At 43.3% G+C, this 17,182-nt stretch overlaps 1 protein-coding gene across 1 annotated transcript in view; it reads left to right on the forward strand.

The window, feature by feature from the left end:
* The first annotated feature begins 70 nt into the window (after window positions 1-70).
* The window catches only part of SETD1B (SET domain containing 1B, histone lysine methyltransferase), a 35,595-nt gene continuing 18,483 nt past the window's right edge, over window positions 71-17,182 (forward strand). Inside the window, exons 1-6 of the mRNA XM_020802736.3 lie at window positions 71-481; window positions 735-892; window positions 1,341-1,439; window positions 1,700-1,970; window positions 5,593-5,702; window positions 10,367-11,554. Of these exons, the coding sequence (XP_020658395.3) occupies window positions 409-481; window positions 735-892; window positions 1,341-1,439; window positions 1,700-1,970; window positions 5,593-5,702; window positions 10,367-11,554 (1,899 nt within the window). The 5' untranslated portion in view covers window positions 71-408. The remainder of the gene's footprint in view (window positions 482-734; window positions 893-1,340; window positions 1,440-1,699; window positions 1,971-5,592; window positions 5,703-10,366; window positions 11,555-17,182) is intronic.

Consider the following 17,182-nt stretch of genomic DNA (forward strand, 5'->3'; position numbering starts at 1 on the left):
GGGGGTCCGACCCTGCCTGGCCCCTTTATTTGGGGCGGGGAGGCGCCGCCGGGCGCTGGGCGAGCGCGTTGCAGCTGCCGTGAATGTGCCTTCGGCGGAGGGCGGTTAGCCATGAGAGCCGAGAGGCTCCATCCTGGTGAATTGTGGGATGCCTGAGAAGCAAGCAGAAAGCACTCACACACACACACTCACACACATACACATAGACACACACATACATACACAATATGTGTTGGCTCGAGAGGGGAAAAAAAAAGAAGGCAGGCAAGCAGGCAGGGAAGAGGCTTTCAAAACCCCATGTAATGTAACCAGCTCAATGTGAAGAAGGAAAAAAAAAAGGGGGCCAGGGAAAGAAGAAGAAGAGAAAGGAAAAAAAAGCCAAGGCGAACGATCGGCCACCGAAGCACCATGTCTTTCAAAGAGATCAAGGCAGGAGAAAAAGCCAAGCACCCCGAAGACCATGGCAAAAAGCAGACTTCAAGTAAGATTGCCTTTCTCCCTCTCCCTCTCTCTCTCTCTGCTTCTTTCCCCTCCTTCTCGTCTCACTCCCGTGTTGCTGTCTGTCTCTCTGTCTGTCTCATCTCCCCCCCCTTTCTTAGCGGAATGGGGGGACCCGGAGGTTGCAATGGAAGCGACTCGACATTTCTCTCTCTCTCTCTCTATATATATATATATATTTAACTTTGTTGCTTGGGGGGAGCGCCCCCTTTCCTCCCTCCTTCCCTTCCTTCCAGGTTGGATCAACGGCATGGAGAGCAGCTCTCAAGCCAGCAGCACCTCGGCCGAGAAAAAAAATCACCATTGGAAAAGTTACAAGTTGATTATTGACCCGGCTCTGAAAAAAGGACAGCACAAACTCTATCGTTACGATGGGCAGCATTTTAGCATTCCTGTAAGCGTGCGTTTCATATTATCTTTAATTTTTTTAAATGCACAAGACCCTCTTCCTTCTTCTCTTTCTGCCTCCCCCCCTCTACACACCCCGTCACCCTTCCAACCGGGTTCGTTTTTGCTCCCCACCCCATTCTTGGCTTTAAGGGGTGGGAGGAAAGTGAGATTTCTTAATGATCTGAGAAATGGAGGTTTGCTACAAAATGTCTGGGAAAGATTATTTAAAGTTGCAGCCCCTGACACAACGTGGTCTCTCAGAATGAAAGCTAAAACCTGCAGCTTTCTCTCCCTGTGATTCCCTGCAGGATGGCTTTTTGACATGTATAGGTGTGCTCTCTCTCCCCCCCCCTCCGCCTTCCTTTATTTTAAAGGCTGTGCAGCAAACTTCCAAGTCTTGCTTCTTCTTCTTTTCTTTCTTGAACCTTAGTGATTTCTCTCTCCCTTCTCAGAATTCGGGTCTTGCCCCAGTGGATTGTGTCAGAGATCCCAGGATAGGACGCATATGGACCAAGACGAAAGAGTTGGAACTCTCTGTCCCTAAATTCAAGGTACAGGCGCATGCTGTGAACTCTGTCGGTGCTGGTGGATGAGAACCTAACGACTTCTTTTTATCTTTTGCTATTTTCTTCCCCCCGGGGGTTTGTTCAGGGGGTCCCTCGGTGTCTCCCTCTGAACCGCCAAGCTATTAAGAAATGTCTCTAAGACAGTCAGTCAGTCAGTGCTTCTTTAACCCTCTGTGCTCCAAACCATGTGGTTACTGACAGTCCTTCCTTCTGTTTCTCCCTTCCATGCGCCTATCCATCTCCAGATTGATGAGTTTTATGTCGGGCCTGTGCCTCCCAAGCAAGTCACTTTTGCCAAGCTGAATGACAACATCCGGGAAAACTTCCTGACGGACATGTGTAAAAAATATGGCGAAGTGGAAGAAGTTGAGATCCTCTATAACCCTAAAAACAAGAAGCATCTGGGAATTGCCAAAGTGATCTTTGCCACGGTCAAAGGAGCCCGGGAAGCTGTTCAGCACCTCCACAACACATCCGTCATGGGAAACATCATCCACGTGGAGTTGGATACTAAAGGTGGGAAGCCACATTTAGCCTGACTTCTCTTTTGCTCTTCCGACCCTCCCCTGATCACTTCTTACTCCTGTCTAGGAGTCAGAAGCATTGACAGAGTGAATGTTGGATGGCGAAGGGCTGCTAATTAATTTAAGAGGGGACTTATTAATGGCTGTCACTTCCCCCCCCCCATCTCTTTGCTTTTCTCTGGGCCTTTGATAGTCACGTGGCGCCGGATGTGTTGTCTGTTGCTAGGAGACAGTCCTGTAATTTACAAAATGCTGCCATCCTCTCCATTTCACTCATTCACTCATGCTGACACTTGGCTTGCCAAACAGTCCCCCTTCCCCCCCCACCCATCACCCCAGTGCCAAAAAGTAGCTTTTGCATTTAGTAGATAATTTGGGATTGGGGGAATTAAAAAAAATATAAAGTCAAATTGAAGAAAATGCATTTCAAGACCTAACTGAGATTACTTAAAAACAGTGTTAACTATAAACTGGACTATAGAAGTCTTCTTGCTTTTATGCAGTAATCTCATTGCTGTCCTAGGGACCGAAGTTTTTTCTCTTTTTTTCTCCCGGCATCTCTTAAAGGGACCGTCATCATAACCTTGTTCTGAAAAGTAACTGACCTGCTGCCACTGGCAGGCTGAAACTATACAGTGAACTCTATCCTTGGATATGAATCCAATTCAAGTGCCCAACAATGTGAAAAAAGATTTAATATTTAATATATTTTTTTAAAAAATTATTCTTCCTCTCTCTGAGTGTACTTTGGTTTTGCCTGAAGCAACAAATCATGGTTCAGACCAATCTGTTACTTAAGAACGGTGACTCTTCACTTCTAAAAGAGACTTACCCGGCTTACTTTTAGAGAGAACCAACAGTGTTAAACTTCTCACACAGTGTTTAGAAAGTATGTGTAATTAACACATGCATCTTTTTAAGGAAATGGCCTCAATTTCCTTTCCTCTTATCATAAGAGGCATTTGTGCTAATTTTTTTTAAATTGCTTATATTTTGAACTTCAAAGCAAACTTTACTTCTGCTGCTAGAGCTCATTTTTTTTCTTAGCATGCTAGTTTAATTTCTGTCTGATGTTGACTCCCCCTCATGCTGCCATGTGAGAAATCGTGTAAACATGTCGGTCAGAATTTCATAAAATTGAAAAAGATAAAATATGTTGGAATGGGTTAGTTAGGTGGATGGATGTATTCTGCAGTGTTTTGTCAACATTAGTTCCAAGTAACCATTACTTCAAAATATAGGATGAGATACTATGCTAGACAGACTGGGATATAATCAATTAATTTCACCCCATTTTTTGATCTGAACTCTTTCCTCTTAGTATCTTGGAATCTGATTTGTATAAAGTTGGAATAGAGGCAGCTAATCATATATATGTATTTGCAACAAATTTTCTCATAAATAACTATGCAACAGCTTGCAGTTTTAAGATACTTTGTCTTCACTGGAGAAAGCTGTGTTATCTTTTCACAACTTCCAGCTTAACTAACTGTTTTGTGGTTCAGGCTGCTACTTACAAAACTGTGTTTTGATCTTTTAAATTTAGTTTTTACTGTAAGCTCCTAATGATAGTTTTTGAAACATTTGTGACAAATTTCCTCTCAGTTTCTGACAAGAACAGTCTGTGAGTTTAATGAACTTCACGAAACTCAAATTCTCTGTGCAACACTGAATATGTACAAACAAACAGCGATCTATTTTAAAATAAGTCAGTGACCCCTCCCCATAGCCCATTCACCTATATTTAAAATATTTTACCTTCTGTAGTAATTTGGTGGGATTAGAAAACAGACACGGGCTAAGAACGTGAGTTTTATACACATGTTTCAGAATGACGCTCTGTAGCTTTAAGCGAGTCACTTAAGGTGAAATCCAGACCTTGGTGTACATTATGCTTTGCTGATTTCTAGTGAGATGAGTACTGTACTATATGAACTGTAATACCTCAGTTGTTGTCACTGGAGTGGCACCTTGTCTTGTAAAACGATCTGTGTCTTTATTTTCATCTGTTGTGTTAGGAGCTAGTGCAGTGAGGCAGGGGCAGAGAAACTGGTCTGTGAACTAGGACATCTCAAGTTCATCCATAAACTCAGTAGGTGGCCTCAAGCTTTCAGCCTGTGATATGGGGAGAATAGTAGTGACCTTTCATAGAAAGCTAATTTAAATAAAACCAGGAAAATGTATGTGACACGGTTTGAATGGTTAAATGCTATATAAATGCCAGGTATTTATTGTTATTTTCACAAAGAATAGCAGCCATCAACAGATTCTTCCATTGCAACAGGGCTAGTTCCTCCTCTTGCACCAGCGTTTAAGAGATGGGTCGGTGTCTCTGGGCTTGAAAATGTTACATATTGGACTATATATTCTAGAATCTACATCCCACCCCACATACCCCAGCTGGCGTGGTTGCTCTTTTTTTCTTTTCTTTTTTTTTCACTTTTCCCACCATATCCTTCTTGAAATTCAGCAACCAGAACCATATGCAGCATGCCAAAAATAGTCACACCATAAATTTGTCGATGCGTGTTCTGATATTGACAGTTTTATTTTCGGTCCTTTTCCTAACCAATTGCCGGTGCTTGTATGTGTTTAGCATTGCCCCGTCCATCTCCTGCTCAGTTGTACTGTGCTGGATTGCTATGTTTGTAGGACACCCGCAACTTTGAAAAGGAGATGTCACGTATTCTGTTTTTGCCATGCACCACAGACCCTAAAACCAAATAGCTAGGAACTGGGCGCCTCGGATTCTAACAACAGCTTGTGAGTCACACAGGCCAATGAAAATGTTTAGCTGTGCATTCTCACCTGATAGATTTACATAAAGAAGTAAGTCCCAGCTATGTCAATGGTGCTTGTTCCCAAGTAATTGGCCATAGGCTTACAGCCATAGTCTATGAAAAACAGATCCATTGTTTTAAATAAGTGAATATGAGAAACTATTGTTTTCAGTAAATGTATGCAATGTAACTTTATGGGGAAAAAAGCATTCTTAAATGCTGGATTCTAGCATGTTGGGTTCTCTATAGAATCATTACTGTATGTAAAACTGAGTGTCTCCATTTAACAATTTATTGTATATGACCATAGGCGTTGATGGAGTCGGAGACTACCACAGCTTTATATAAAGTCCCGTCTCTACAGTTCTTACATTGTTCCTGCTGTTTCTGCTCTCTGAAAGCATATTGGAATAGACTAAGAGTTATCATTGTGGTGTCCTATGGATGTAAGAATTCAGTCCGGCCCCACCTCTTAGGGTGGCAGATAGGGTAAAGTGAGTGAGGGGAATCATTCATCCTATTTTAAGTTCTCGGAGAAAGGGTGTGTTACAGACTGAATGAATGAAGCCTATTTATGCATGCTTTCTGCAGAGGGATTCTCGCTCCGCTTTCTACAGGGAGATAGTCTTGCTTCACTTGGGCTGACCGGCTGATACTGAAAAACTTCAGTAGAGCCAAACGTGACAGCTGTCAGACCCCCCCCCCCTTTACAAAGAGTTGTTCCAAAAAGAGTGTTTCCGTTAGAATATGGTGGAGCCAGCCTCTGATGTTTGCGTATTATTTATGGTTTGGGGTTTGTCGTTTTCAATAATGTTGTTCTTACTGTTTGGCCAGGTGAAAAACGCATGTATTTTTATGGTCTCCTTATGAGTGGCCTCTACACGCCTCAGACCCTGCCTGTGGAGAATGATCCAGATGCCTCCCCTGTGAATGAAACTGTGCAGGTACTTTAAAATAATAATAATAATAATAATAATAATAGCAATAATTGGCAGTGTCTTCATTGCGTGCACCATGTTTGACCAGAAAGGTTTTAACATGCTCTTAGTGCGCTTTAACTGCAGTTGTCTCTATTTCTCAAGAAACGCATTCTTGACATTCTTGTCTAGACAGCTGTCATCTTTAACCTCCGTGTTGGAGAACCATCTCCAGAATGCGGGCCAACCACGATGAAGCTTTAGGTACATTTCAGTCCATAAAATGTTGGTCCGTTGGATTCGGATTCTGGATGTGGCAGTGAAAGGAACAGGTTGCAGCCCTGGAGGTCCACCTGTGTATACAAAGACCGAGAAGTCAAATTTGTCCCAATGATCCTTTTTAAAAGCAAACTTGCGTTTTTAATTTGTTTAGTGAGTCAATTAATCAACAGACGTTTCAGCTGACTAATGGACAGGGCTTGGCGGTTTAGGGTACATCTGGTTGTTTATTTTGTTTGTTTTCTGTGTCTCCTTTGTTCAGACCAATTGCCATAACATGGGATGAAAAAAAGGAACTTTTAAAGAGGGCTTTTCCTTGAAAGAAAATAATAATAATAATTAGTCCTGTTTATCTAGTTGTCAATCTCGGATTAAGTGACTTAAACATCTGGGTTTGAAATTTTAGGTTCATCTCTTTAAAATAGCTGACTGATTTTGGTCTAAAAGGCAAACCTCTGTCTGCAATCCTTTTGAATAAATTTGCTTTATAATGGCCCCAAACCAGCACCATGTGATCCTGTTCATCAGGGATAAGACACTTCATGAGGTGGGGGAGTCTATATTACCCCACACAGAACTCTTGAAGTGTGCACCACTCCCCTCCCATTCCTTAAGTTGCTGTTGCCATTGTTTCTGGTTTTTGCTGTGGTTTCTACTTGGTCCTACCCTATCTGGTTGCTGAGTCTGAGAAGGAATAATGCATGCTGCTACCCTGGATGACTGCAACTGTTTCTTGAAACTAATAATGCTTAATTTGCTTTGCTTTGATCTGTTGCTTTATTATGATTATTATTTTTTCATGATATTTCTTCACACACTGCATATTTAAATGGTGGAATTGCTCCGCCCGCCCCCCAGGAAACAGGGGCTGGACTGGATGATCCACAGGGTCCCTTCCAACTCTGCAGTTGTTATTATTACTATGATTAAATTGTGATGACTGCCAGTATGGATCATTTTGAAAGGGGATAGGATAAATTTACAGAGGCTGGGAATTTCAGTGGCTAGTGGTTACGGTGGGAGTCCATGCTTCCGCCTGTCAGAGATAGCAAACTGTTATGTGTCCATTGCAAGCATGAGCCAGAGGGCATAGAGTCTGAAAGGGGGCTGATAATTTTTGAAGGGAATGTTTTAGAATCAGCATTTTAGAGTCTGTTTGGGCTGCTTTGGGGGTCCTGCACTGGTGCTGGCTTTCAAACCTATGCACCTTGAAACTAGTTTTACAGAAGCCAACTTAAAAGTCTGTGCTCCTCTCTGCCCTATTTTTGCTGTCTTAAGATCAAGTTGCTGAGTAGAGACTTCTAAAAAAATGCGTAAGTAACCATGAATAATTGAAATTTAACAACTCAGTTTAAATTAGAATGAAATGCCGAATTGTGCCACACCACAAGGTCTGTCATGTTCTGTGGAGGGGGTTTGTTAGTGGAATGAACAGGCTACGTTTGTGTGATTTCAAGAATTCTAGATGTAAAGACAACCAAATTAATTCAATCTCTGTGGACTATTCGTCAACTCTTCTTAGACAGAATATATTGTGGGACTAGAAGGCTCCGTTCATGGTAGCCAGTCATGTTACAAGCTGAGTTTATTCAGATTTACTTCCTAGTAAGTGGATCATTCGTTTTTTGTAAATATTTACAATTTTATTTTTAGGAGAGACGATAAACACCCTGAAGAATCTATTCAGTTCTCATTACCTTTATATTGAAGCCAACTTACTAATTTAGGAAGACACATACTGCCCAGAACTTCAAATGCCTTATTATTTGACACTTTATTTCTACCTTAGCTTGATACAGCGTGTTATAGCAGGCTAGTGTGGAGAGAAATCAGTTTGTCTTAATTTTTACCTTTCCTTTGCCACTTCCATTTTCTTTGTCCTGTATATCTTTTGGAAGTTCGAAGAAAAAAACTGTGATGATTGCATAACAGCGGTCTGATTCTGCAGGGCTGATGCCTACTGTGAGAAGTTTTCTTTAAAGTCACAGTCGTAAAGGCTCAGTAAATTGTTGGGATCCAGGACAAATGAGTGTTAGTTTTCAAATATAACTTTAGCATCATAAATGGCATTTCCTCCCCAATTCTAATGTCACAAAATCGTCATTTTTCCGTACCTCACTGCCCCATTTGGTTCCTCCCTGTTCTATTAAGTGGAACTTAATTCATTACTTCCTTTCTTTAATCAAACTATAGTTTACACCCAATGTGACAAACTAGGATTGCTGTCTTTAGTTTAATCCTGGTTTGGAGGAGACAACTTGAACATAGTCTGCTGTTTTAGATGTAGTGGGGAAAACATGGCTTGATTATGAACCAGGTATAAACTAACAGATTTAAACCATGCTTAGAAAGAAAGAAAGACCTCATTAGTATAGCAATCATACTTTTTCCTTCTGACCATAATTGATTGCTGCTGACTTTGGGTCGTCTCTGTGCTTGGAGGGACCCCCTACCATCATCATCCCTGAGCTTTTCCACTCCCTCTGGCCTCTTTTTGCTCAGAAGGGTAAATGAGAGCAAGGGAAGGTAAGCAGCAGCTGCTTCACCTTTTGTCATCATGATTTTTATTGGAACAGAGCAGATCCATGGTCCATAAATCATTTATGACTCGTCTTTTTTCTAACAGTGTTACTGTTTCAAATTGTTTTAACAAATAAAAATGTGAAACAGTGACGTTAATAAGATGTCGGTAAGCTTCCTAGCTTGGCATTTTTCATGGAAAGAGGGGTTTAAAGTGCAATAAATAGGCCTACGTTTACACCATTGGAACGGGACAGGTGAGCCGAGAGTAGATGCAGGGAGAAAGAGGGATGGGTCTCGGTGAGTGCGGAGATCACCTAGTTAAATGGTTCTGCTGTTGCACCTAATGTTGCCGACCGTGTGCTAGTCTGTTTTTGTCATATTGTGGCTAGCTGAAATTTAAACACAACTTTATTTTTAAATATGTAATGCTTCCTTGCTGTGATGGCATTCTGTTGTCACCCGAGAGTCTTCTGGTCACATTTTTTCTCTTTGGGTTAAAATCTTGTCTAATTAACAATCTCACGTTGGAATTATTTAGGTAGAAAAGAAATTCTATGGAATTCTGGCTGTCCACCTTTTGTGAAAGAGTAAAACAGAAGAAAGACTTCCTTTAAGCAAATAACAGAATTATGGATTTAAAAAAAAAATCCATTTAGCTATGATTTGACTCACACCATTGATTAATGTCCTGGCTCTTTTCAGTGCTTGGTTTCATTCACCACGGATCTGCTCAGTTTCAAGATCATCCCATGGAAGATGGTTGATGATGATTCCCCCCCCCCGCCCCATCCCAGGTGTTATCTGGTCAAATAGGCATTCGGCTGACCATCAGCACTATTCGGAAGCTTTTCTTTTTATTTTTCCCTGTACCAAGCTTTAACTGATCTGTTGGGAAAGGCTGTTGAAAAGGAGTTCAAAGTAAATTTTAATTGAAGGAGTTTGGTTGGCCGCACTGGCAGTTCTTAAAAATCCATAGCTGGAAGTATTCCAGCTGCCCTGGTGTGCCTGTGTTCAAAGATGTTGGTTTTATTATTATCCTGTTCAAATACAAGCACTTTTATAGGAAGTGCATTTAACTTGACTCCGCCTACACGCATTGCTTTAAAAAAACAACAACTACACACTGGGTAGATTAGATGAAAGGGTGGTTTCAGGAACTTTTTGTCCTGCAGAGGTATCCCATGCTCACAAAGTCCACTGCTCAGAATTGTTTGCAGGAGTGTGTGTGTATGTGTATGTTAGTTGTTCTTCAGCTGGTTCTTGGAGTGACACTTGGCAGGGGCCCACGTGGCCAGCTCTCTCCGCTTTAGCCACCTGCAGGCGGGTGGCTTGATAAAATCAGACCGTGGGGTGATCTGTAGGTTGAATTTACCTGAAATGAAGGTTTAGGAATGCATGTCATTCATTCGTTTTAGAGATTGTTTCCCAGGTTTGTTTGACTGTTTGGTGTGTGTGTGTGTGGTGTTGTTGTTGTTTTATTTTTAGGAATGGAAATTAAAACTTATTTTGTGCATGGGAAGTGCTAAGGAGGCTAGAAAGTACGTATATAGGTACATGAAATGATGGAAGAAGAGGAGAAACTTGAGCAAGATACAAATCTTTTCATAATTAACTATATCAACGATATCTTAGATATAGATTTGTGAAGTTGTGGGCTAAAGAAGTTAAAATCTCCAAGCTGTACTGAAGGGGACATGGTAAATTGCTATTTATGGGTTTTACCTATCTGCTTTTTTTCCAAGAGACATCCGTATGTTTTCCATTTATGAAAGGAACTTTGTGCATAAGACTTAATGTCCATTGCTGATGCTTGTGATTCACTAGTGAGTCTAGCAAATATCGAGCCATGAATGCATTATTTTTCTGGGTTTTTTTTTCTCTCTTTGCAGTTGGCCGATACGCTGAAACAGATAAAGGACAACAGCCTTCTTTCTGTGGGATCCTCGTCTACCCCAAACAGTAGCACCCCGTTTTCTCATGATACTGCCTTTTCCAGTTGTCGGCAAGATACCCCAAACTCTTTTGGCCAGTTTACCCCTCAGTCACAAGGAACCCCTCTCACTCCACGTTTAGGGACGCCGTTTTCCCAAGATTCTGCGTACTCAAGTCGCCAGACCACCCCAGCGTACCATTTTGGACAGGAGTCTGGGTATAAACCCAGGAGGCATGAAACAAAATTTACCGATGCCTACAACCGACGCCCAGGCCATCACTATGTGCATAACTCGGCAGGTGCTTTCCGAGGGTCCGAGCATCAGTTTGGTGCATTCAAATCCCATCAGCAAGAGACGGTGCAATATTCCCATGCGTCTCCTCTGAGCCACACCAGTTCTTCAACATTCAAATCAGCCTTCTCCCCGTACCAAGCCCCAACGTCCTATCCCCAGCCAGAGGAACCCCCACTTCCTCCGACTTCCCGGGAGACCGAGTACCGACGCCCCCCTCCGCCCCCCGTAGAAGCTGTAGTGGAAAGCAGCGCTCCGCCTCCAGCTCCGGCTCCTGTTGATTTTGTCCCAGTGAAGGATAAACCTGAGGAGCCCCCACCCCCACCAGAGCCCACCAGTCTCAACGAAGCCCCGGCGACGTCCTTCTCGCAGACTCCCGAAAGGAGTGAAACTCCGGGCACCCCGACGATTGAATCCGAGATTCAGCATAACAGCTTGGACTCTAGGATTGAGATGCTCTTAAAAGAGCAGAGAACCAAGTTGTATTTTCTCAGCGAGCATGACTCGGACAATGAGATCCGGATGGAAGGCAGTCCTATCTCCTCCTCCTCCTCCCAGCTTTCTCCGATCCCAAACTTTGGTTCCAATTGCCAGCCCAGCTACAGAGCACAAACCCCTTCGTCTCGTCCTTCCAGCACTGGTCTGGAAGACATTAGCCCAACCCCGTTGCCGGATTCTGACGACGAGGAGTCCGTTCTCGCTATGGCTTCGCTGTCTCAGAATTCGAGAGGTGCATCGGACGCTAGCATGACTCCGATTGACCAGCTGAGTCGGACATCCAAAGCCGAGTCCTCTGAGGCTAAAGAAATGCTCCCTACAAATGAGAGTCCAACTCCAGAAAACATGGAAGAGGTAAGCGATTTGGATAAACTCTGCATATTCGTGCCAGCTGGATAGAGCCTTCTCATCTTGGAATGATGTTGTATGTGCAAAGTTTTCCTTGTAAGATGGGGACCTTAAACCTATCTTGTTCCTGTGCCATCTACCCCAGCATCCTGGAAAGAGTTATGTTACACTAGAGATGAAATAGCAACGCTCTGCCCATTCTCGGGAGAGATTTATTTGCTACCAGATTACAGGTCTAGAGAAGAGAATGGTCCCACCTCAGGCACAGCACTGGCCCCAATCCTGAAAATTCCCCTTTGTGTCAGCTTGGTTGAGTTATGTCTGAGAAGTAGAAGGGGGTGCCCTGTTTCCTATTCCACTGTTACACCTCCCCAGAGAACCTACTTTTAGCTAGTTTGTCCATTTCATCACTTCAAAGGTTAGCGTCTGGTCTGTTAAAATCATTTGTAAGCTGTCAGAGACTTATTTTTTTTTAAATCTGCTCTGTTTGATTATTATTATTGTTTGACAGTCTGTTATATATTCTTAGGGACATTAAAATATTTTAAAAATATTATAATTTTAAAGTACATTTAAATCCTCTGTCATAAGTCAGTTGAGCATTGGTTTGAATGACTTGACGGTCACAGCCCACAGAGAAAGAGAAGGCAGGGGGAACGCACTGAATCTGCAGGGGCCACAAGAGGAAAGGGCAGCCACCCTGTCCAATGGGCACAGGAGGAAACTGTTCCCTTTTATTGGAACAAACCCCACAATAGCTCGGCGGCCTTCTCTTCCCTTTTAGAAAGGATGCTTGGCATAGGTATGGCTTTAGTTTTATTTTGCATTTATCCACATTGACGTTTTAGCCCCCTTGAACTTGCTGGGACTTCCTACCAAGTATAAACGTGAGATGGATCGAAATGCATCTTTGTTTACTAGCCAAACAAAGACCGACCTTTGCTTTCAATCCACTACCTCCCCGCTTTATAGTCTCTCTTCTAGCGTGTTGCACTGCTCGTTCGCCTGCCCCTTCTTCTGGAATCTATCCCTCATTTGACATAGGCTTATGACCTTTCCCGCTTCATAATGAGATGCCAATGATTAATTACCCTTTGCTTTTCAAGGGGGCTGCCAATTTAAGCTTGTACAGCTTGCTCCTGCTTTTTTGTGTGTGGGGTGGGGTGGGGGGCGGAGGTGGCGTGAAGCTGCAGTGGGGAGGGTGCCACCCTCCGTAGTAGAAACGTGAGCTGCCCCTTTTTTGCAGCTTGCAAATGAAGGAGTGCCAGGTTTGAGCCTGTGAAGGCTTGGAGAAGCAGTGTCTCAGATTTCAGCCTATTGTGAGGCTGTTGTTTAGTGGCTTCGCTTTCAGCGAATTCCTTCACAAGAGAAGGGAAGCATGGTGTGTCTCTGGTGTCTTGGGCAGGAAGACAGACAGAGAGAAAGAAAGAAAGCTCTTTTCGGTGGCTTTAGCACTCCACCCAAAGGAGAATCCTCTTTTTTAAAAAAAGAAAAAGCAAAAGCAAGGGTCCCTTAGCTCCTTTGTTTTTCTTCGTCCTTCACACGATGGCAACCAGTGTCTTATATTATACAGTACAGTGCACCTGGGAATGGGTGTGCGTGTGTGTGCTGTAGTTGTGAGCATGATGGCTGTGAAATCTCAGAAACTGTTGGACAAGCAGGGCTTTTTCATTCTTCCTCCCTCCTACCTATGGAGGACCCCTTCCATCTGCTGAGCTCCGTGGCCACTAATTAGCGACACTGACGTTGCCACTGGTGCCCCGGACAAAGTGCTAAGTTGTAAATCAAAGTCATTGCCTGTCCTTTTTATAGCTATGCTTTATTCGTCGTTGGCGTTGCTTTTTTGTATGTTTACCCTTGCAAACAGGAACATGTGGGTCGCTTTGCCTAACGGAGAGCCGTGTCCTTCACAAGGCCACCGAAATGCGATGCATTGCCAAATAGTGAGCCTTCCTAAATCTCTTCCCTCTCTGTCTAGAGTGTGTGGCACGGTTAGAGAAATAGGTCAGGAGGTGCTGAATCCCAAATCAGGAGGGACGTTTCCACAGTCAGCATTCTGATTTTAGCTTGGTAACGGATTCCAGCGTAAATAAAGAATATGAAATAAACGTAATTTGTTTGTTCATGAAAAGAGCTAAGGAGAAACATGCAGGTTTTATATACAGTATCCTATGTTAAAGATGCAATTTTTGTTGTTGTCTTTCCCTTACATTCTGTGCCAGATACTCTCATTCGCCCTAAGAGAAGAGAGCTGGCCATCTAGGATGGAGAGATTTGACTGAGATTTACATAAACGAGTGCCTTCTTGCTGCTGCTACTGCTGTTTTGACACCTTAAACATGCTTCTTTAACTCTGAGGAACTACACACCCACCACACAGACACACACACACAAAAACCCTCGAAGGCATTATGCAGTTTTTGTCTCTTAAATAGGAAGCCCAAATTTCAACTTCAGTTCTCTTCTGGTTTGGCAGACTTGCTTTAATCTGATGTTTTACTTGTAACCTAATGACATCTTGACCCAGAATCCCAGCAAGATCTGCGGCTTGTAATTACCGTAAGTGACCTGGTCGCTGATTTGGCCAGGCAGTGCTCCTCCTTGTTGATAGCTGAGAGAGAGAGAAAGAGATATGGGGAGAGCTGCAAAGCACCATGCTGCCTCTTCCTGCGGAGCCCCACAGGAAGGAGGGCGTCTTCTGTCAAATTAACTAACTAGAAGTGTTGGAATGCTGAAGAAACCGGAAAGTTGAAAGGCAGTTGTGGTTGTGGCCAACTGTCCCTCTTTCACTGCCAGGTGTCAGCTGGAGGCTTTGAGGCTTTCTGAGTTTGTATGTTTGTTTATCCTGAACCATCTTCTTAAAGTATACGGGTGCCTTGGCTGCGTCCCTTGTGGGCTTTTTCTAAACATGTCTCTGTAGCCGCTGACCATAGGAATTGCATTGGTGAGAACAGACAAAAGAAAATATGTCTTGACCCAGCGTGTTGTTACGTCTGTGGAACTCATTGCCACAGGATGTGGTGATGGCATTTGGCCTAGATGCTTTTCAAAGGGGGATGGGACAGATTTCTGGAGGAAAAGTCCATTGCAGGTGACAAGCCATGATGGGGATGTATAATCTCCAGGCTTAGAAGGAAAGTCCCTCCAAACGCCAGATGGATCAGGCCCTTGGCCTGATCCAGCAGGGCTCTTCTTAGGTTCTTATTGGTGGCTTTGTTGTTCTCATATTAATAGGTTTCATCAGCGGTATTTGTTTTATACGGAGTATGCAACATATTTAAGAAGTGCACCTTTCTGGGCATGTTTTGACTGCTTTAATTATCACGAGTTGAGATGACAGAGCTTTTGAAAGTGATCTTAACTCATACTTTTAGGGATAAACTGCACAGAAGTAAAGGAGCCTGCATCGAAGTCAATAAATATGTTTGGACCCAGGATGTTTTTATTTTGCTGGTAGTGGGAGCTTAACTTCTAACAAGAGAAGACTTATCCTCTGAACTTGAAACCCTGGTCTCTGAAGAAATACCTATGGGTTCTCATTAGCAAGAGATGCACTCTGTGTATGCTCAGCCATGTGTTTCCTTTTATTGTAATTTATCTTGTGTTCAGAGTTGGATCCCATCATTTGGAATGGGTTCCAAAGCTGAATGCTTTTTAAAGTGTCCTGCAGTCCCTATAAAAGAAAAAATATTATATATTTATATTCAAGCAGTATGTTCTGGTGGTGGTTGTAGGTTTTTTTTGGGCTGTTTGGCCCTGTTCTGGAGGTGTTTCACCAGTCTCTGTGGCCGGCATTTGTGGCCCAGTGAAACGTTAGAAAGAAAAACCTCCCGAACACGAAAAACCTACAACAACCTTTGGATCCCAGCCATGAAAGCCTTTGAGAGCACAAGAGTGTTCTAGATTTAAATGGCGGAACAGGAGCAATGAGGAAGCCTATCCCAGTTCAATAAAAAATAGGATGGCGTTGCTACAGGGAGTAAATCTAGTAACGATCCAACGTACATTAATGTGTTTGGCAGCAGCATTGCTCAATGGGGTCTAGGCAATGACTCTTGGGGGACATTGCAGTTGAAAATTCCCAATGCAGACAAACGGCGAGTCTCTTCTGATAGAGGCTAGCAACAAGAGTCTTGTTATTGTTGTGATACATCTTTCCGAACCCAACTGGCAAAGCACCTTCCCTCTGAGCAAGCCCTTGATGCTAATCTTCTTGCTACTGTCACGTGCCACCTCACGTTAGTTTTCTTGATACTGTTTCATCAGGCTGTCTACAAATGAAGGAGCTCTTTTTTGATATCGGAGATATTAACTCAGACTGCATCTCTTCATTTGTTTGTTGAAAGAATCTCTATCGTTGGAGGTATTAGAAAGGTTTTAGCCAAAAGGAGGAAAAGCAGAAACCCACGCCGGCACGGATGCACAGAGCATCAGTTGCTGAGGGACAAGCTTTTCCCTTCCTGCCTTCCTTGGGGTGGCCCAAGGGCATCCCGTTGGAAATCAAGTGCAGGGCCAGATGGGTGTAAATGAACAAGGCATTTTTTGTGTCCCCGGCTAGCTGTTGCCTGAATGTCTGACATCTTGGCCGGTTCAAGCTCTGTATCTCTATATGCAGTCCCCAGATAGCCACATAACTCTGGCAAAGCACACTAGGGAAAAGTGTGTGCCCGGTCGCCAGGATGGCAGGATCTTTTGAACAAGCCTGGCTCATCCTCAGGAGTCCAGCTATCTAATTTCTAGAACAACAAGTGCACGAGGGATATGGACCATAGCCTGCACCTCTGAAGTCTGTGTCTTGCTCGTATTTTCAATGTAAAACAAGACTGTTGGTTAGCAACGGGAGACTTCTGCATCTTCTGGATCCCCCTTCTTCCTCTGAAAAGGGACAGTGGCCCCTTCACTCTGCAGATGCCCCATTGCTTTCAGCCAAATTCCGACTGCGGTTGTTTCCCTCTTGCTCCATTTACGGACTTCTCTTGGTGGGAGGCAGCCACTAATTAAGAACCCGCACCTGAGCCTTCCACATTGGGCGGCGCAAACATGCACCGTAGTGGCATTTCTTTACCTGCCAGAGAATCCTGGGAGGGAGCTGCCGTTTTCAGGGGAATTTAGCTCCCTCTACCATTCCGCGCCTGGAAGAATCGGCTTTCGTTTCCTCTCATGAGAGTTTAATAAAGCAGTGCTAAAGGACACCTGATGTTGTTCAGTTTTCTTTCCTCCCAGGAAGGTGCCTTTTTCATCATCTTAACCAGCATCTGGGCAGGATTGCAGCTGTCGCTGCACCATCTGTATTGCCCTGTAGGTGTACGGCAGGAGACAGGTGTCAAAACAATGGGCCTTTCACGAAAGAGGACCAGCAGGCTTCCTTGTATAGGTGGAAGCGGTCCTAAGACAAAGGACATACTGTGTTTGATGCTTTTTCAGGGAATAAGTATCTGAGATAATAATATTTATTTGTATTGCACTCTACACCAGAGCGCATTCCAGCAAAGTCAATAATGTGGTAATATGTAACATGTTTAATTACAACCTTAATATCGTGTGTGGGTTATAAACTTGTACATCAACATACAATTCCTCAAAATAAGCAATAATCCAAAAGAATTAACCAAGATATGCTATGACATCTACTTT

Source organism: Pogona vitticeps, chromosome 14 (assembly GCF_051106095.1).
Source record: "Pogona vitticeps strain Pit_001003342236 chromosome 14, PviZW2.1, whole genome shotgun sequence".
In the NCBI taxonomy this organism is placed as follows: domain Eukaryota; kingdom Metazoa; phylum Chordata; class Lepidosauria; order Squamata; family Agamidae; genus Pogona; species Pogona vitticeps.